This window comes from Tiliqua scincoides, chromosome 3 (genome assembly GCF_035046505.1).
Source record: "Tiliqua scincoides isolate rTilSci1 chromosome 3, rTilSci1.hap2, whole genome shotgun sequence".
Classification (NCBI taxonomy): domain Eukaryota; kingdom Metazoa; phylum Chordata; class Lepidosauria; order Squamata; family Scincidae; genus Tiliqua; species Tiliqua scincoides.
In genome coordinates, this window is record NC_089823.1 from 95,366,084 (window position 1) to 95,388,219 (window position 22,136).

The 22,136-nt window shown below is 44.8% G+C and overlaps 1 protein-coding gene across 1 annotated transcript in view; it reads right to left on the reverse strand.

The window, feature by feature from the left end:
• Nucleotides 1-22,136, reverse strand: part of TMEM255B (transmembrane protein 255B) — a 59,347-nt gene that overhangs the window by 32,795 nt on the left and 4,416 nt on the right. The window contains exons 2-3 of the mRNA XM_066621341.1: nt 16,650-16,792; nt 9,721-9,783 (exon numbers count right to left, since the gene is read on the reverse strand). Of these exons, the coding sequence (XP_066477438.1) occupies nt 9,721-9,783; nt 16,650-16,792 (206 nt within the window). The remainder of the gene's footprint in view (nt 1-9,720; nt 9,784-16,649; nt 16,793-22,136) is intronic.

A 22,136-nucleotide genomic window follows, 5' to 3' on the forward strand; every position in this document is an offset into this window, starting at 1 on the left:
CTAAGTTTCGCTTTCCATAGGGCTCAATACATTTGATTGCTTGAAGGGAGGGACTTCCTTCTCAGGTGTTTTTGGAGGCTTCATTCACTGGATCAGGACCATTCTGGTGTTATTGGATTCCTCTCAGCCTGCCCTTTCCGACGGACTAAGGCAAGTTTGCCTACTCATGAGTAAACGCGCGATACGGCTCACTTTCACTTTCCATAGGGATCCATGCATTTTTTGTTCTCCAGTGTTTTGGCCTTAACTTTTGATAGAATGGCGATATTTCACTCAGGGTTTTTGCATTGCATTCCACACCCAACAGTATATAATATGATGGAGTTACTCCTAACCACCGTGATTTGAGTGTCACCCCCCCAGTGTGCAACACCCCCCGTGCATGTCACCCGGTGCGGCCCGCACCCCCCGCACCCCCTAGCGACGCCACTGTCTCCAGTATTGTCACACTGCCATAGATCTTTCCTGGGTAATCTCTCATAAAGTGCATCTGACGTGTTTTGATGAGTCTGGAAAATCAGAGTAGCTGTACATTTGCAAACTCAATAAGGAAAGACAAGATATCTTTAAAAAAAATCCAACAAACATGGTACATGCTTCAAAATACAATACATTTGAGAGGTACAAATGAGACCAGGTGTTTTAGCCTTAGAACTCCAGGCATACAAGGAAATGCCAAGGTTATGGTCCAGGAGCTCTGCAGAGTAACAACCCCGTGGATTGATCTGCAGAAAGCATGAGGGGACTGAAACATGGGGGACTGAAAATGTATGACTTTTAGAGCAGGTGAAATGAGGTGAGGGCAGAAGGAATGCAGAACAGGTGTGGCAATGTCAGAAAGTTAAAACACAGATATGATTATGTAAACACCAAGAAAGTGGCTTGAGTGGGTTGAAGCACTAAACAAAAAAGTGAGGCAGCACTTGATGGTGAACTTCAGAGTGAGAACAGTCAGTTCCTATTTGCATCTGTGAAATAAAGGGTGCTATGAGTTTGTAAACTTGTGTCTGGGCAGTACCTTTGATGATCCCGCCTTCTCCCATTGAACTCTATGACAAAAACCTGAAGGGTAGTAATTAGGAAAGCATGCCTTTCTATACTGACACTGGAGCCACTAGTGTTGTTCTTTTGCCCAAATTCCAGTGATGGGGTTTGTAGCCCTTCCCCCGATTAACCTGCATGGGAGTCTGTCATATTCATGGGTCAGTGCTATTTTTTTTTTAAATAAAATGAGTTCATCTTAAGTAATAGCTTCATTCTAAGCCCCACTATGAATTTGTAGCACAGCATGATATCAGAGTCAGCCTGCAAGTGCAAAGGATCACCATGGCCTTAGTACAAAAACTTCTCAGCAGAAGCCAGATGATCTCCCAGTACAGACCCAACTATTGGAGTTTGGGAGCAGAAGTCCCTAAAAATCCAAATACAATATCTGGTGAACCCACAGTAGGTCAAAAGAGATACCTCAAGTCCCAAAAACTATTTGCAGTACCAATTCCCCTATAGGAGGGGCTTATGTAAGAGCAAATAGCTCAGTGGTCAAGCAAATGCTTGGGATGAATTCTAGGTTCAATTTCTGGGGTCTCCAGTTGTACAGATCTCAGGAAGCAGTCCCGGGGCAGGGGACATACCCTCTGCTAATGACCTTGAGATGTTGTTGCCAGCCGAGTAGAGCATACTTGGCTAGATGGACCCAGCATCACATGTGAGATATTGGCACAGAAGCTTACCAGTGCTCAAATTATGGGGGGAAATAAAAGTCCACAAGATGCACCCCGACCACCCCCCAATTTTAGTCATGTCACGGCTGGCCCTGTAGCTTTCTAAAAGCAAAAGTTGAGGTTGGTTGGCACAAAAGATAAGGGGGCAGGGTCTCCTCTGCCTCTCCTAGAATTTGAGCACTGACTGCTTTGCCTTACTCTCAAAACTAGATTGGACTGACCAAATTGCTGGAATGAAAGACTTCCTCACCCTTCCACAGTATTCCATTGCACTTTTACTACCAATAGATCCACAAGTGCAAACCTACTTTCTTATGTAGGTATCTCTTCCCAGCTCAATATAACAAATCATTTTCCAGCATTGTTAACATTTGCCTCACATGAACTTCAGATTCAATAACACCCTCTTTCCCCTGTTTCTCTTTAAATCATTGTTTCTATTATATATCACTGGAAGAAGGTACTGAAAAAGAATCGGCATTTGTAGAGACGAAAAACATAATGCTGATCAATGATCTTGATATTTGCAATCTCCTTGCTTCCTATAAGTTTTGTATATGTTAGAACTAAACAGGGCATCAAATGGATGTATTGCTGTAACTCCAAGCAAGACTGTGGAACAGGGTGAGGGGACTATGGCACCTTTCTTCCTGCACCACTTTCATGATGAAAATCACAGACAACTATTTGCCCCATAGCTGAAAACATGCAGGGACCAATTTCATCCAAAAAGTGATATGGAGAAAAAGAGTTAAACGTTCCCCCTCTAGTGCTGTAGACCCAACTGGATTCTGAGCCTCAGAAGCTGCTATGGAATTTAAAAAAATTATCTGATCACAGAACTTCGAACATTACGTCTAGTTTGACCCTCAGAAATACTTAAACTGTAAACGATAAATGATGAGATTATACAGTTCTTGGTTCTGTCACATTAAAAACACTTTTGCCTTCTTATGCAAATGCTCTCTCTCCCCCTCCCCCCCATGTCAGGAATAATTAGACAAAATAGTAACATGAAAATCCCAGTGGAAAATAATAATAAAACTAAAGCAACCAGAGAAACTCTATAGACAAATGGAAACATTATGTCCCTGATAACTGGACAAACAAGACATCTTTTAAATTGGTGTCCTCTTATATTTAGCAGGGGAGAGCAACTATCCCTCTTCGTCCCAGTACAGTGTCTTTTCTCGTGGCTATTGCTTGTGTCTCTTCTGCACCTCTTTTTAGACTGTGAGCCCTGTGGCCTGCTCTCAATCTCTTAACACAGATAAAAGGGAGTCATTGCAGCTGAATGGGCCCTGGGTCCAGGTGTGAAAGTGTGATTGTCCACATTAGTAAATTGTCCTCACTGTCATTTCTGAAAATACTCTAACAGCATAATCCTATGCATCTCTATTGAAAAGCATGTTTCACTGAATTAAATAGGACTTATTCCCAGGTAGGTATGTATAGGATTTCCGTTTATGAGTACCGCAGATGTGGAGTATCAAGCAAAATAGCTCTTTAAAAAAAAATGCTTTCTTAGCTGATGTGGCTAAATCAAACAATCATGGCTTCTAACTTCTATTAACTTCTATTAATCTAACCTAATAATAATAATAATAATAATAATAATAATAATAATAATAATAATAATGGCCATATTTTGGTTCTTCAAATTGTTTAGTGTCAGCATTTTAAGAAGAGTATATTACTTGTCAAAATATTTTACGATGGGTTGACTCTGTAGCTTAAATGGTGTGCTACAAAAATTGAACATCTGCAGGAATAAAACTGCATGAAAGGACATAAGGACATAAGAAGAGCCCCACTGAATCAGGCCAAGGGCCCATCTAGTCCAGCTTCCTGTATCTCACAGTGGCCCACCAAATGCCCCAGGGAGCACACAAGACAATAGACACAACCTGCGTCCTGGTGTCCTCCTCTGCATCTGGCAATCAGAGGCAGCCTGCCTCTAAAACCAAGAGCCTGCACATAACTGTGATATAGATTTGTACTTGTATATACAGGTCAGTTGCACTATATGGCTCCTTGGATGCAATGGGCAGCTTTGCCTCTAGATGACCATATTGCATCTGGCTCCAGCTGGTGGACCTCAGGGCTCTAGTAGAAAACAAATTAGATCCCACAAGCACAATAGCTGCCTGCCCCTTTCCTACACCCAAATTAGTGGCTCCAGGGTGGTCCTCTCAAGGCAAGGGGCATCCGCTTCTGCCCAGCTCTCACCTCCACCAATCCTCCTCCTCCTCACACTCCCTGGATTGGAAAAGAAGAGGAGGGAAGTGGAACTGGGTGCCCCCTATTAGAAAGAAAGGCAGGATAGAAGTCACCTTAACAAGTAAGTGTGGAGGGGAGAAGAGTGGTGGGCTGGAGTGTTAACACCAGGCAAGGGGGGCAGCCTTTGACACATGCTGCCTCGGGTGCCAGGAGGGCTTGGGCCAGCTTCGAGCAGCCCAAGCCACCATAACCTACCTATCAGACATCTTTACTTGGAGATATCATGGATCTTGAACAAACCAGATTCAGGCTGCAATCCTAACCAAACTTTCCTGAGAGTAAGCCCCATTGAACAAAATAGGACTTACTTCTGAATAGACCTGGCTAGGATTGTACCCTTATACTCAGACAAGCAGGTCACTGGGATTCCAAGTTAGAACATTTTTAGCTCAGCTTGGCGACAAAACCAGTGATGCTTTAGTGGCCATCTGAAAACCACAAGATTCCAGTAGTGTAGCCAACTTGGCGCAACCAAAGGGCTTCACTGAGGACTAGGTAAGCATGCACGTATATGACCATTTCTGCCTTCCCACAACCTAGCTCGATACACTACAGCAGGGGTGTCCAAAGTTTTTGGCAGGAGGGCCACATCATCTCTCTGACTCTGTGTCAGGGGCCGGGGAAAAAAAGAATTAATTTACATTTAAAATTTGAATAAATTTACATAGATTTACATAAATGAATATATTAAAGATGAACTTATATGATTGAATGAGGTCTTGCAATAGCTCAAGGCCTATAAAAGGCCTTGCACAAAGCAAGGCTGGCCTTTCCTTTGGTGCCGCTGCTGCATAACAGACATGAAACAATAAGCATTGGAGGGAGCCCTCAACCCTCAGGTCACACGAGAGGTCAAACAGTCGCCGTCATGCTGAGAGCAGTTGTGTCGGGCCAGTGTGGGCTCCAACAAATCACCGGAGGGCCAGAGGCTCATTGGAGACTGGGGGCTCCCTGAGGGCCGCATTTAGAGGCCTCAAGGGCCGCATGTGGCCCCAGGACCGGGGTTTGGGCACCCCTGCACTACAGTATGATGCTGGAAATAAACAAACAAACAAGACCTCAACTTTTGGAAGGTTATGTTAATCTAATCCAATCTTGCCCCTTAATTTTAATATTCTGAATCAGGCTGCTTTATTTTTAACTTCTATTTGCATCCATTTAGCAAGATGCACACACTGAACTGACAGCCCAATCCTAACGGGCAGCCCAATCCTGAGTTGCCCGGGGCTTCCCAGCTTGGCAGCACCGCGAGGGCTGCCGCCAAATCCAGCACCTCCCGCGCTACTGCAGGAGGTACCTCGGGAGTAGGGGACATTCATCCCCTTCCCCCGGGTAAGGGAGGCAGCCCCGCAATGGGGCTACTCTCTTTAGCGCCGACCAAAAGGTTGCCGCTAAAGTAAAGGCACTCGTGTAAGGCATGCAGCTTTCACGAGTGCCGAGGATACTGCGGAGCAGAGCTCCACGGTTCCTCCTCCCGCCCAACCCCCGGCATGCCTCTGGCATGCCCCCTCCCTGCATCATGCTGGCCTCCCCCCTCCCCAGAACGCTCCCATCCCTGCCCCCGTTTGCCATTCCGCAGCCCAGCGGTCACAGGCACCGCCGAGCCATGGAATGCGGGCACCCGCCATGCACTGGTTCAGTGCTGGCCAGAGCTGAGCCGTATCCGGCTGGAAACCGGCGGTAAGCCTCACAAACGTGCCTTACGGCACGTTTCCGACTGTGGTCCGCACCATGGAGGCGCGGCGTGGACCACAGGATTGGGCTCTCAAACAGCTCTCCAAACATAACTGTCCATGCAAATTCATATATAGATGTGCATTCCCCTCCACAGTGCAAGGCTTCTCCGGGACCCACCGAAGAGTCAGGGTGAACCATTTAATGAGAATGGGGGTGCACATTTTCAATGACATCCACCAGTTGTGGCCCATTACTGTGTGCGGTGACAGCTGGATTACTTCCTCCCACCTTCCTCTCATTTGCGTGCCTGCCATAGACTGAGATGGGGCAAAAGCCCCAGGCACCGGCTGCTGGGACCTCGCGGAAGCCTCTCTGAAGCTCCCGACAGGGGTGGAAACTGTGCTTCTGGTTTGCCGGAAACACAGTCTGTAGCGCGAGGGAACCTCACAGAGGCTTCCCCGGTGTGGGAGGAGGTCGCGCGAGGCTCCATGAGCCTCTGGTGGGGGGGGGTTGCAATAGCCTGTGGGGCGTTGCCATCGTGGAGCTTTGCCCCGGGTGCGGGGCCGTGGAGATCCGCGGCAGCTGCTCCTTTCCCATCCTTCTACCCAGTCTCACAATTTCAATCAGTCTTAACATCTGGGTAAATTCTGCCTCAAAATGTCCTCTTTTAGGCTTCTTCCAAGTCATTCTTTATTTGACTTTCTTCAGTTTTGAGCTCCTGGTTTAATTTCTCCTAGCTGCTCCCTTCCCAGTCCTAATTCACCCTCCATCCTGTCGCACAGCCACCCTGTTCTGCCCCACAGCCTCTTCCCTCTGACTCCTTGCACAGTCTTACTTGGAGAGGCAGGCAGTTGTCCACCATCCGCTGCCACACAGAACTGGCTGATCCAGGAGAGGCCAGCCTGCGAGTTCTGGCATGTCACATTTTGTGACTGTCAGAAAGTGCCTAGCACTTTCTAGTGGTTCCAGCAGCACTAGTCACTTTAGGATTGGTATAAGAACGTTGCCTATGTTCAATTTGCATGGGACTCACATACCTGAATGTAGATGAGAATGATGGGGGGTGGTCCTTCCTCGTAGCTGCATGTGTGAAACTAGTGGCAGTTCCAGGATTTGGGGAACCTTGAAGAAGGCAACCTCAGTCCCTCCCCCTTAATCTAGGATAGAAAATGTGCAGATCATCCTCTCTTCTGAACTCTAGCCATCTTTTCGAAGGAAGAAAAAGTAATTTAGCTCAACAGGAAGCCAGTCAGCTACATTATCAATCTAATCATGAGTATTAAATACAATATTTGTAAAGATCCTGAATATTGGATAATCAAGAAGATGATCAACTTCTCTGTTGAGTGGTTGCCATTTCTCAAAGCAACAACATCAGGTGCTGCAAAAAATCCATAATTTGCCAATCTCAAAAAGGTAATAGAATATCTCAGATAACTGATCTTCAGTGGCTCTGTGATTCTAGATTATGATCAGATGGGAGTTGGCTCTAGCAAGTCACTTGGCAGACTAAGGGAGCAATCCTAACCAACTTTCCAACACTGGCCTAGCTGAGCTGCAGCCCCAAGATAAGGTAACAAACATGCCCGTAACTTGAGGAGACCCCCTTGACTGCCTCTCCACTGCAGGGCGCAGTGCATGCCACATGGGCACAGCTATGTCAGTGCTGGAAAGCTGGTTAGGACTGAGCCCTAACTTGCATAAAAGGGAGGTCACACAAGTTGTAAGCGGAACCAATTTGTGATGTTTTGATTTATGGACAAGAGCAGGTACTCTTGCATAATTTCTCTGCTAATATGAGCAGAATTTTCAGGCATGTCAGCCAGGACCAACCCAGCTACGAAGCCACATGGTGGCTGCTTTGAGCAGTGGGCCTACAGGGCCAACAAATGGATGAGGGATGACCTGCACTGCATGACTGCCCACTATCTCCATCCAACCCACTGCCCGCCCAGTCACTTCAATAGGTGCTCCAATTCTCTTCTTGCTCAAGAAGAGCAATGAGATCAACGAGTGCAGCAGTAACCCACCTCTACCTCTGACACTGCAGCCATGACCAACCACAGTGGAAGAGCTATAAGAAGCAGCAGTGGAGCACTCATGACTTGACTGCTTGCCTCCATGAGAAATGAGAACAGGATTGCTTGGCTCTAGCTTCTCCTTGTTTGCCAACCCAACAAGACAATGAGGTGGGTGGGGAGGAGGAACAGCTCCCCACTTTGGCCTGAAAGGTAAGAGAAAGGAGGAGTGGAAAGATATTTGAATCACTTTGCTGTGTTCCCCTCCTCTCCCTGCACGCGTGCCTGCTTTTTGAAATAAGTTTAATTTGACTTGCTTCCCTAAGCAGCCAGGCAGTCAAGGAGGAGCAGTGACAGAGGCAGTAACAGCAGTAGTGGGGTCATACATGTATTAATGCCTGTACAATTTTTAAATGGAGAGTATTACAAAGAGGGTCATGCTGACCGGACAGCAGTTCTGCTCAATTCAGTATGGTGGATCAACTGGGACTGCCCTTGATGTCAGTATCCAATACATCATTGAAACAGACTCTGAGAACATCAGAAGAAGAAAGACCACGAAACAAAACAGGGAAAACAGCATTTAAAAGCCAGTCTTAGGAAGCAGCATTTCCACAGAGCTACTTAATACTCCCCTGGTGAGCATCCACAAAAACACTTGGTTATGAATGATTCCAGGTTAAGATTACAGAACACCAACTGAGACATTACTGCTATCAGCCAAAAACGTCTATTCACAGATGCTCCTTTATTGATTAATCCAAGACAAGCACATTTCATTGATTCAACTAGAGTTCCTGGGGAGGGCTACAAAGAGAACAATGAAAATGAAGCAAAGTATCATCCCTTTAATGTTTAAAAGATGGAACGTAAAAAGCAATCAAGACAGCTGTGCTGCCATTAATTTAATGCGACTTCCCAAATTTCACTTTTTATCTGCATTACCTGAATCGGAAATAAAAACCCTTAATGGAAATTAATTTTAGGTATATCACCTTTTGTCTAGACTGATGTCAGCCCAGGAAGCCCACGTGGCCAACTACAGCTGGCTTTTCTGGGGACCTGCTCATGTCTGTACCAACATCCTACCCACTTCAAGTTAGCTGCGATGTAGCAGGAGCAATATAGGTCCTATTATTAAATATGTTCTGCTTAAGACTGAATATTTAGCTATTCTTGGGACATTCTCAGCATTGCTGATAAACTCCCCATGTGAACAAAGAACAGGTTCTATTCTGCCAGACATGAACAACCTGTAATCCACCAAGGCAAATCACTCACGTATGGCAGACAGTTCAAGTGTGCCTCAGCGAACATCCTGTTTCTGCTGCCTGCATGGGATTTTCAACACAAGGGAAGAGCAGTTGTCAAGCATTTGTGTGGCTGACATGCCATGTTCATTTATTTGGACCAGAAGCGAAGCAGTTTTTTCCTGAGTAAACCTCCAGAAGACATCAAGTCATTCAGATCAATATGCTAGTGACAAATAACAGAAAGGTACTGCTAAGATAATTTTGCAGCTTAAAGAGGTAACATTTTGAAGATTGTGTAAGCAGTAGGCACAGCAATCGACTGAACGCTCTACTAGCTCAACACACACTGAGCTTTCGGTGGTTTAAGCTGACAGAGCACTTTGCAAAACAGCATCCTCAATAGCTCTTATCCCAGTTCCAAAGAGGCATTTGCTCAGCACAGGCAAAAGGTTAAACATTTGTGTGTTTAACATGGATAATAATCTTTTTCAAGGATGCAACTGCGGCACCTTTGGAAAAAAAAAAGTGGTCAAAATTACAACAAATGATTCACTTGCACAATCAGAACAAAGCAGGACAGATTGACATAAATTGGTGTTCTCGCTTTTACAGGACTTATTTATTTAAACCTGGATAGCAGTAAAAACTTTTATGAAAATGAAGAGGCACAGCAGGAATTAACTTGCATTGTTTAGAGAAGGAAACATTTCCCATATTCTTCAAAATTAGGAACTGCATTTCAAACAGCATTTAAAAGTATGGCTTTCTTACCATTTGCTTCCGGTTCTCTACCAGATGGATACCAATAATCCCTAGGAAGGATCCAAAGCCAAGCTGTGGCAAAGAACAAAGCAAAAGTTAGTCTATGAAGGGAACAATGAATTTTAGATACTTAGGGAAACTGAATGGGCAAGGAGCCATAGCCCAGCAATCAAGCAAAATGTATAATCTCTGGCATCTTCATTAAAAATAATTTTAGACAGCCAATTGGTAGCCTAGAAAGCAGCTGACAGAGCAAACTGAACTAAGCTAGATGGATCAATGGTCTAAGGATCCAATCCTATCCAACTTTCCAACAGTGATGCAGCCATGTCAACGGGGCATGCGCTGCATCCTGCAGTGGAGGGGGCAGTCACATAGGCCTCCTCAAGGTAAAGGAACATTTGTTCCCTTACTTTGGGGCTTCATTGGCAATGGAAGGTTGGATAGGATTGGGCCCTAAGTCAGCTTCTTATAACTAGGAGTACGCATAAAGGACCATAGCAAATGTACCATCCTCAAATTCTGAACCACAGTTAAAGACCAGGATTTTTACTTCCTCTACCACCTTCTCATGGTTTGTTTTAACTCTATTGTGGTGCTATGCCTGCACCAAAGTTAACACTAACGATGGTTAGGTTTTAACCAGGATTTGAAACTGAATTGGTTGGCGTGAATTTCAGTGCAAATGTAACCAATGGCATCATTAGCGGGGTGTGGAGCACACCAGATGACACACTTGGGTTTGTGTGTGATACCACTACTGGCCAAAATTGTGAAAAACTTGGCATTTTCGAATAATAACATCAAGTTATATATCATTTGATGTGTAATTTAATGCAGAAAGCACTGATACAAACCACTGAAATAGCTGTATTCTATCAAAGGCCGGATCCCAAAGGATCTCCTCTATGGAGAACTCGTGCAAGGAAAGCGCCCTACAGGTAGACCACAGCTGCGATACAAGGACATCTGCAAGAGGGATCTGAAGGCCTTAGGGATGGACCTCAACAAGTGGGAAACCCTGGCCTCTGAGCGGCCCACTTGGAGGCAGGCTGTGCAGCATGGCCTTTCCCAGTTTGAAGAGACACTTTGCCAGCAGTCTGAGGCAAAGAGGCAAAGAAGGAAGGCCCATAGCCAGGGAGACAGACCAGGGACAGACTGCACTTGCTCCCGGTGTGGAAGGGATTGGCACTCCCGGATTGGCCTTTTCAGCCACACTAGACGCTGTGCCAGAACCACCTTCCAGAGCGCGATACCATAGTCTTTCGAGACTGAAGGTTGCCAATACCTATCAAACATTATGGACAAATAACCAGAAAAGGAAAACACAACTGCCTTATGTAACAAAAAGTGGATTTTCTGAACTCAGAACTGACCAATGAGACTGATTGTTCCCAGAGCCAATGAGGTGTTATTATGACACAGCAGGGAACCAATAAGATGTTTGTATGAGTCAGCTCTCATTTCCATGGATCAGAGCTAACAACAATAGAGCTCCTATTCAGTTGTGTGAGCATCATCAAGTTGGTCACTAGTTTTTGGCTGGTTACTGATTTGTTGAGTGACCTGTACTGTTAAATATATAAATAAATAAAGTTAATGGGGGTTACACCAACCCTAGCAATACCAGTGCATTTAGGTTGTGCATATGATACTGTAATTTATTCTGTATGGTCTGGTATGGGAGAAGGTCCATCTTGGAGGTGACACAACGAGCTCTTACACCTAAGTGATGGAAAACCTAGTGATGCCACTGAATGTAACCCTCCTCCAATAGGAAACCAAGGAACAGAAAGAGAAGGAGCAGGTAATTCACATAGGAGAGAGAAAGAATGAATACACAAGGTAGTGGCAAGTTTCCAGTCTCCTATGCATGGTTAGAAAATTGAGAACATTACATCAGCATGAGTCAATGTAGTTTAGCAAGTGAAGTGTTTTTGCTTCTACTGAAAATTAAAGGAAGTTCAGTTTCACCAGCACAAAGAGAAATTAAAACCACTTTAAGCTATTTAAATATTTACAATGACTTTTACAGAACAATATTTGATTATGCAAAATATGAACTATGTATTAAGTTTTCTCTCACACTCTTTTTGGTCATTGGGCAAATTTAAGCACTTCTAAATTCTATTGATTTCAGCAGGACAGTGCTAAGTGTGTGTTAATTAGGAAAACATGAACATTCTTAATTATTTAAAAAGTATCTCCTAACCTGAAACATCTTCCGGATCAAAAAATGTCTCCTATTTTTAATTCCTTGTCATTTTAAAATTACAAACAAAATATGAACAAAAAGAAAAGCTTACTAATAAACTTTAAAATATCCTGAAAAGTGTTTACAGGGAAGTGGGTACACAGATCTTCCTTGATTACATTTGTTATCAGCACCAACAGTTTTTGGATTATAACAGTTTCAGTTGTAAAGTGATGCTATCGATCACATTCATAAAATTCATATCGATCACAGTTGTAAAATCGATCGCATTCATTACGACTTGGATGCCACATTGACAATGTCTGATGATGTCCCCCTGGCAACTGCTTGTCCAGTGTTGTGGGATTCTTTTCAGCTTGTGCAGCCTGAGGATGTGGACAGACTCCTTTGGAGTGTGAGGCCGTCTGCCTGCCTGTTTGACCCTTGCCCAGCTTGGCTGATAAGAGCTGCCCGGGGTGGACTGGCTGAGTGGACGGGGAGGGTGGTCAACTCTTCTTTGGGGGAGGGGACGTTGCCACCTGCTTTGAAGCGGGCGGTGGTTCGCCCCCTCCTGAAGAAGCCCTCCCTGGATTCCACTGTGTTGAACAACTATCGGCCAGTCTCCAGCATCCCGTTTCTGGGCAAGGTAATTGAGCGGGTGGTGGCGGCCCAACTCCAGAGGGTCTTGGATGAAGCGGATTATCTGGATCCTTTTCAATCTGGTTTCAGGCCGGACTTTGGGACGGAAACTGCCTTGGTCGCCTTGGTGGATGACCTACGCCGGGGACTGGACAGGGGGAGTGCGTCCCTGTTGGTCCTGCTGGACCTCTCAGCGGCTTTCGATACCATCGACCATGGTATCCTTCTGGGCCGACTGGCCGAGCTGGGAGTTGGAGGCACTGTTTTGTGGTGGTTCCGCTCCTACTTGGAAGGTCGGTCCCAGATGGTGGTGCTGGGGGATGCCTGTTCGACACCCTGGCCCTTGAAGTGCGGGGTGCCGCAGGGTTCAATTCTGTCCCCCATGCTATTTAATATCTACATGAAACTGCTGGGAGAGGTCATCCGGGGGTTTGGAGTGGGGTGTCATCAATATGCTGATGACACCCAGCTTTATCTCTCCTTTCCTCCAGACTCAAGGGTGGCGGTTGAGGGCCTGGAGCGCTGTCTGGAAGCAGTGAGTATCTGGATGGGGGCTAACAAGCTGAAATTAAATCCGGATAAGACAGAGGCTCTCCTGGTTCGGAAATCCTCGATGTAGGTGCTGGATTATCGGCTTGCTCTGAATGGGGTTGCACTCCCTCTGAAGGAGCAGGTCCGCAGCTTGGGGGTCCACCTGGACTCGCAGCTGCTCCTGGATTCCCAGGTGGCGGCTGTGGCTAGGGGGGCCTTCGCTCAACTTCGGCTGGTGCGCCAGCTGCGTCCGTACTTGGATCGTGCAGACCTGGCCACGGTGATCCATGCTACGGTGACATCGAGGTTAGATTATTGTAACGCGCTTTATGTGGGGCTGCCCCTGAAGACGGTTCGGAAACTGCAATTAGTGCAGAATGCGGCGGCCCGTGTGGTCACTGGAGCTAGGCCGTTTGACTCTGTCAGCCTGCTTCTCCGGGGGCTACATTGGCGGCCCATTCATTTCCGGGCCCAATTCAAGGTGCTGGTTTTGACCTTTAAAGCCCTATACTGCTCTGGGCCAGGCTATCTTAGAGATCGCCTACTCCCGTACAATCCGGCTCGTCCTCTCAGGTCATCAGAGAAGGCCTTTTTACAAGTGCCGCCGCCTAAGGAGGTACGTGGGGCGTCGGCAAGAAATAGGGCCTTCTCTGTAGTGGCACCAACGTTGTGGAACTCCCTTCCCCTTAACTTGAGAATGGCTCCCTCTCTGGAGACTTTTCGGCTAGGCCTGAAGACCTTGTTGTTTAATCAAGCCTTCTGACTTCATGGCCTTTTTAACATCTTTTATACATCTTTTAGTTGCTTTTTACAGGCTTGATTCCTCTAAGTACTGCTGTTTTATGCTCTTTTATTCTGACTTTTATCTGACTACTGTTTTTATGGGTTCTGCTAATGTGTTCTTTAATGTGTTTTTATCTGTTTGTGAAATTATGTTTTAATCTGTTTTATATGTTGTTAGCCGCCCTGGGTCCCTTTGGGGAGAAGGGCAGGATAGAAATAAAGTTTTTATTATTATTATTATTATTATTATTATTATTATGCTATAAACGAGATCTTATCTTGCAACACAGATATTTCAATGTGAGTTCATTTTGCATTCCCTAAGTCAACGCACTATAAATTTATGTATGCTAAACACAGCAGGAAATAATTGTCAGTCAGACTTTATCTGTGAAATATTACTCATGAGGGAGAATTGGAACTGAAGGTAGATAGGTTAATAACATTCCTAACAATGCTTCCATTGAGGTCCTGCAGCCATCCACCTTGCCCTGATCTCAGTTGAAGCGTGTTCAGTTTTCCGGACGTGCTCTCTCACACTCTTTCAAAAACACATGCTTAATGTAATTGCTTTTGAGTCAGAGTTGCTACTTAAATTCCACAAAACTATTGTTCTGCAGATGCTCTCTATCAAACACTGCAACAGAACACAAACACAGATTGTATTCAGACATAATACTAGACCATGGTGAACATGAACCTTTATGAACATGAGCAGCAACAATTCTCAGATTTGTCACACCTCCTCCACTTCCTTCTCCTCTTGCATTCTACAACTGAAAGTTTTCATTCCTGGTTTCATTTGAATGCAGCAAACTATGATTTGTGCAAACCATCGTTTGCCCACAAACCAGGACTTCTAAGCCACAGTTTGATTCTGATGTGCAATCCAGCTTGCAGGTGAACTATGGTTTGTGTAAACTGTAGTTTGATGTGTTTGGAGCAGTGCTTCTCAAACTGTGGGTTGGGACCCACTAGGTGGGTCACAAGCCAATTTCAGGTGGGTCCCCATCCATTTCAATATTTTATTTTTAATATTTTAGACTTGATGCTGGCATTGTATGTGACTGCATTTGGGGAAATGTTATAGATCTGTACTACTATGTATATGCTTTTAACAATGAGAGTAAATGGGACTTACTCCTGGGTAAGTGTGGGTAGGATTACAGCCTAGGATTGTTAAAAATTTCCTGCTTGAAGATGTTACTTCCAGTTATGACATCTCTTCTGGTGGGTCCTGACAAATTCTCATTCTAAAAAGTGGGTCCCAGTGCTAAAAGTTTGAGAACCACTGCTTGGAGGGAAATAATAATAATAATAATAATAATAATAATAATAATAATAATAATATTACAGGTATTTATATACCGCCTTTCTTGGTCGTCAGATTTCTCCTCAGACTTTAATTCAAGGCGGTTTACATAGGCAGGCTGTTCTAAATCCCCATAGAGATTTTTACAATTGAAGAAAGGTTCTGTCTTTCAAGAACCGCACAACATTTCAGATGGATCTTTTCTGGTCTGGTATCACTTCTGGCTTCCAGTTGCCTCCCACGCAGGCTGACAAGCAGCTCCTTCATCTCTCACTTGAATGGCGGCCAAGACACTTCTTCGCTCACACCAAAGAGCAGGTGGAATAACTCAGCTCGGCTTGACAGCTGCTTCAAGGTCTCGCCATTCCTGGAGCTGCCAGTGGCTTCAACCTGGCAACCTTTGGAGGTTATCTTCAGACAAACGGAGGCTCTACCCTCTAGACCAGACATCCTGCCCCAGTGAAATAACATATTCACTGCTCTCTCTAAATAGTCTTCTTCAGGTACTCCACTGGGTCGTCTTCTGTGGCACTGACGAGAACTACCCTATCAAATCGTAATTTCTATATCCTGGTTTTGGTATAAGGCAGAGAAGTTGATTGTAACCAGGCATGACTTCTTAATACTAGAGCTTGCCAACAGTTTGGATGAGAACTCTACTAACAGTGCAATCCAGAGGTGACGCTGAGATGGAACAGGCCCCTTGTGTCAGTTCCTTAGTGTTGCTATTTAGCAGGCACAGATTTGAGTAGCACCATGGGGTGGCTGAGACTCGACATGGGGTAAGGAGAAAATGTCTGCTAACCCCAAGGTGACCTCTAGTTACCTCCTCATCTGTGCTAGATACATCACAGGCAACTGTGGCCTGGCTGTTCCAGTACAGGTTAGGATAAGCTGTTTTGCTAAATTAATCTGTTGCTTCACTATCTTAGAAACTTCAAATTTATATGAGACAAAGATCTTCCTGTCATCTTCTGACATTTTATTCCAAAGATATGCCACCTTGTCCCACAATATATACTGTTATCTATATATATACAAAATAGAAAATTATCTATTTTAACATTCATGGCCAATCTTTTTCTTCAGTGTTTGTCCTGTATGGTGGTGGGGACCAAGGTGACATAATATTTCCTGGTAATACATCCAGTTTCCTTGCCCTCAGAGTTCTGCAAACCAGGATGGGAAGCTTCTAAATGTGGCACATGAAGGTAAGGGAAGAAGGGAGTGCATCCTAGCCTCATTGCTGCCCATGCACATAATATTAAGCTATGATTGAGCATTATGTAAGAAGTACAGACTGCTGTCAATAATGGCCTCACAAGCAGAAATGCTGGTACAATACTGAGGTTGGGATGCTAGCCATTTCCTTATTTTACAGTTATTTCTATTTATTTCAATTGACTCTGTCCACTCTACAAAATAGCATGGCATTGTGAGTACAGGAACATCTAAAATACAAAGTTCTACTTCACTTACAATTATTCCTGGGTAATAGCCTCCCACGCTTACATTTTCTGTTCTTGTAGTAGCTGCAAGGCCTATGGTCAGTATGAAAACAGACACTACCAACAGAGAGACTGTGAACCAAAGAGAAGTTTTTTTTCTTTTTGCGAAGTGCCCTGTGGAAAAACATACATAAATAAGAACATAAGAAGAGCCCCTTTGGCTGGATCAGGCCAAAGGTCAATCTGTCCAGCTTCCTGCATCTGAGAGTGGCCCACCAGATGCCTCAGGGAGCAAACAAGAAAACAAAAGACCTGCATCCTGGTGCCATATCTGGCATTCTGAGGTAGCCTACTTCTCAGATCAGGAGGTTACATTTAAATGTTAAATCCCCTGTGGTTTTGCAGATTCCATGACAATGAACCAACACGTGCAAACAGACCTCGCTGGCACCTGTTACTTGGCTATCTGGTGGACGCTTTCCAATGGCACAACAGCTGTGCTCAGCAGAGGTGGTTGGCAATCCATTTGTGTTTCAGATGCAGCTCTGTTATTGATAGTGTTCAATAAAAACATTCACTACATCACATTTGTTACTTTGTTCGCTGATAGAGATCCCTCCCCCCTCCTCCTTACCTCAGAAACAACTGAGTTATGTTGTTTCTTACCTCCACTAAAACTGGGAGGCTCTACTCTCAGGGTCTCCAGCACTCTCACTCCATGACTCCTTGGGCCCCAAACAGGGGGGCACTTCTCATGAACCCCCTGTTCTCTGCTGCCATCAGTCAATAAGCAAACAGTGGCAGGGTGACAGTGCCAAAGATGAAGCAAAGAGTGTGGAGGTGCATGGCCAGATGGGTGGGCTACTGCTGGAGGTGCCCTGGGTCACATGCCCAACGATTGGCCCATGCAGAGCTCTCTCTGTAGGTCCATGTGCTACAGCCTCCACGTCAGGTGTACCTGTTTGCAGTGAGGCACAACGTTAAATGCTGGAAGAGTTGCTCTTCACCTATCTCATGTTGTGCCTGGGTGGTTAGAGAGCAGTTTTGTAGCTGGTGTGAGTTCTAGTCCTGCCTCTCCCTCTTCTTTTGTCCCTACTGTGGGTCTTAGTAAAGTGAGCTACAAAGACCCTGCTTTGCCCGAGTGCTGACCCTTTAGCTCATCCCAGTCCGTCCAACCCCCAGCAAAAACGTTCATTCCAAGAGCTGAATGCCCCCAAGACACTCAAACCTTTACCATGGAGAGACTAGTGTATCTTTTGCACATGGCTGCCCTCTTCCATGGGAGCTATCTTTCTGCCCTTGCTCTGCGGCGGTGAGAAAGACATTCCTAGAATGCGTGTGTTTGTATGGGTGGGATAAGGGAACTTGAACCCTGAACGTAGCACCAAAAGGGCAAATAGTTCCTTCCTGTCTCCTCCAGGGTAGGAGCTCACAGTAAATGAGGCTGGAGTGTGAAAAAATGAGAATCTGCTGCAAGGTGCTTTTGTTTAATCTTAATAGAGTTGTGGTCCATTTTATCTAAACTCCTTGTGTTTCATTGAGGGTATTCTGGGCAAAGACAAATTGCAACCAAGAACAACTGTTACTCAAGTAATAAGACAGGATTAGTCTTGTTCCTCTGAAATGTCTCTTTAATTTCCTCTTCGCTCACACATACAGAGAGTTTTAAAATGATGCTACTAATGACATGTCTTCTCAAAGGACTGAGAGAACTGGCACATAACTCCAAAGTGACAGGGATTCTTGAGGGTCAGGATAATGCTTTGAACTTGGAATCTACTCACACAGAAAGCAGAAATAAAACCCACACTGGAAGACAAAAGGTGGCTCACCACCACCATCCAGCCTTTCCAGGATCAATATTTTTCCTGGAAACTACTACATTTATATTTTGGTGTATTCAAAATGGTTCAAAGTGCTTTATCATTTACAGAGTCACTCATACGAACATAAGAACAGCCCCACTAGATCAGGCCATACGCCCATCTAGTCCAGCTTCCTGTATCTCACAGCGGCCCACCAAATGCCCCAGGGAGCACACCAGATAACAAGAGTCCTCATTCTGGCACCATACATTTTAATACACTCCATACATTTTAATACATTTTACCTTGTTAGATGTACCGTTCTTCATTCAAAGCCAGAGGCACCCGTCATGCTACCAAAACACAAGCCTGCTCCCTGCATCAAAAACTGTAACATAGGAAGGGTATGCAGGCGTGCAATCAAGGAAATAAAGCTATGAAGCAAGGTTTTAAAAAAATTTGATCTGCAACTGCTAGTTACATGCTGCCCATTTGAACTCACCATCTGCTACTATTATGTGCATTTTCAAGTACTGGTGCAATTTAAATTCGCTTTTAAAAGTCCATGCTTTTTATTCTATAACAGCTCACACCACAGCAATTAATTCATATTCCTACGGCACCAGGAGAAGTGGCACAATTTCTTCTCGTTTGCTTGGATTTATCGGATTTATCACACTAATTAAAATTACCTTGAAAAAATCTAGATCAGCTGTTGCCAAACTACAACGCATGGGCAGAATCCGGTATTTGGCAAGAGCCCCCCATGAGCAGTGCTTAATGTTCCACTGTGCTGCCGTTTTGTTCTTCACCCAATCTAGGCACAGGGATGCTCTGGGCAGTTGCATTTTCGGACATCCTGCCGAAAAGCCTGCTGGGATGTTGGGTAATAGATGTAACTACCCAGAGTGCCTGTGCCCAGATTGGGTGAAAAATGAGCAGCACGGCAGAACGGTAAGCACTGGTCAGGATGGGGAAGGCTTTTTTGGAGCACAGCAGTCTCCAGTTTGGAGCTGATCTAGATGAAAATAAGAGAACATAAGACCAGCTAGATCAAAGCCTTAATCCAGAAACCTGTTTCCTGCAGTATCAACTACCTCTGGAAACTCCACAAGCATGCCTACTTTTCTCCCACCATTACTGCTGTACAACCAATATTCAGAGGCATACTGTTGCTGAACCTGGAGGCAGTGCATAACCATCATGACCAGCAGCCATTGATAGACCTGCCCAACTCCCAAGCTAGTAGTCATCACCATAACTTGTGGCAACAAATTCCAAAGACTATGAACTGTATGAAGAGACCCCTCTTTTTGTCCATTCTAAATTGCCCACCAAACAGTTTCATTGGACTGGTGAGAAGCTTCTGTATATCCACTCTCTCTTCACACCATGCATAATTTGATAATTTTCAACCATGTCCCCATTTGAGTGCCTTTTCCCAAGCTAAAAAAGCCCCAAATTCTGTAATCTTACCTTGTCAGAAAGATACACTAGCCTTCTGAACATTTTGGTTGCCCTCTTTTGCACCTTTTCCAGGTTTACAATATCCAGGAATAATGTTACCTGTTCTTCCATTCCAAGTAGACATTACCACTGAAAACCTGCAGGTCTGTCTATTACCACACTCAAATCCAGGGCCAGCCCAAGACCTCATGCCATCTGAGGCAGCAAGCCAAATGCTGACCCCCCTTCCTGATGACATGCCAGCCTCTGCTCCTCCCACTCTTCGGTGTCCTAGATCAGCACTCTCCTCCCTTCCACATTTCCTCCTCTGTTCCACTCCACTCCAGGGAGTGGATGGAGAAGCAGCAGAGGAAAGTAGGCAGATGTAAGCCCCTCCCCCCCCCACATATCTGCTGCCTGAGGTTATTGCTCCAGTTGACCTTATACCATTTTCAGATGGTTACTACTCAAGATGTTATCAGTATTTGTCAAGTACCTTCAACTCATACACAGCAAGCCATGAAAACCTTATGGAAAGTAGTATGTGCATTCTTGTACCATTACAGGGAGCATATAATTTTTCTTGATTGCTTGGGTTAGCAGGATGATAGTAGCATAGATACCACAGTGACAGGTGCTATATCAAAAATTTAAAAGGTAGATAATGTTGCTTCTACAGTCACCACTTCCTATTGATTGAAATGCTCTTATAAGACAAATGATGATGCCTTTAAAAATCTGCACAACACACATTTGTCATGAACTTATAGGGGAATAACACATGAACCCTATACTATGCTGTAATGGAATGCTGCCTTTTGCACTGCGTGAGAACTGCTTCGATGAAGAAATTTACACTCTCTAAGCAGATGCAGCCTGAACCAGTTGGATAAGGACAAAATGCACACTGCTGCCATATACAATATTCATTGTATATGGTTGGGTAAAGTTGGGGGATAGGGATAAACCATGGAAACATCTGATCAGAATCGCATCTGGACAAAAACAAGGCAGATTTCTCTCAGGAAACTTTCTGTCCCACATTAAGCAGAACTTTCAACCCACTGTTATAATTCAGTAAAAATTGTGTTAGAAAAGGAAATTGGATCGCCAACCTCTAATAGCTAAAAATGCCTTTTAAGTATTTAGGTGTGTCTCTAATAGAAAAGAAGAGAGATTTGGAAAGGTCTGCTCCCTGCTCAACTGCCTGGTCTCTTTTACTATCATGTTTCCTCCTGGTTAATGGATGGGCTATCAAAGAATTGTCTAACAAAAAGTATCAGTTACAATGTCATATATTGTCATTAGTAAGGACTTGTTGATGGGTAGCATACATATTGTATTCCCAGGCAGTTCACAAGTTGAAACAGCACAAAATTATAGGCATACAACACAACAACAGAAAAAATAGCCACAATAAGAAAATAGCCACAATTTAAAAAAAAATTCACCAAACAGTAAAATCCTGGGGAAATCAAAGTCTTCACCTGGCACCAAGAAAATATTAATGCATATGCCAGGTAAGCCTCCACAGGTTGAGAATTCCATGAACAGAGAGCTGCAACCACTCTACATCAGGTGGCAGGGGCATCCAGAGAAAAACCTCCAAAGATATATCAGTGTACAGCAGGTTGATGCAAGAGCAGGCATTCCTTTGGGACACTAATATGTGACATTAAAGGCAAACACTAACATCTGAATAGTGTTCAGAAAGTTCTGTTACCAATGGAGCTCTTTAAGAGCCCAATCCCATCCACACAGGGGCAGTGGGTGCTAAACACCCACCACTGTATCCTGTGTGGGATACAAGCAGGCTGAAGGTCTCCTTGGGAGAAGGGAACATTCATTCCCTTACATCAAGTAAATCCCCAGCCTGCTCAATGGGGCTTCTCAGATCTGTTGTTGCTGTTTAGCAGGTGCAGACTCAACATACCTTGTGCTGAAGCCTGTTCCAACCCCTCCGCACTCCCTCTGCCCCAGAATGTTTCCCTCACACCCTCCCTCCACCCTTCCCAAGCCCCTGCGCCACTTGGCGCTTACCTCCTCACTGCTGGTGGCTGGGGATCCTACAGCAGCATCGACAGACAAGCCTCCCCACTGGTACTGCGTACTCTTCAGGTGGCACAAACATGCCTTATGGTACATTTGTGATAACCACAAACGGCTCCCGCACCCACCAGGACGTGCTGCCCATTCATCTTTAATTTAAATAAAGTCTGGTTAAAACAACAGAGCAGTTGTCATTATTTCACAATTTTAATAAAAAA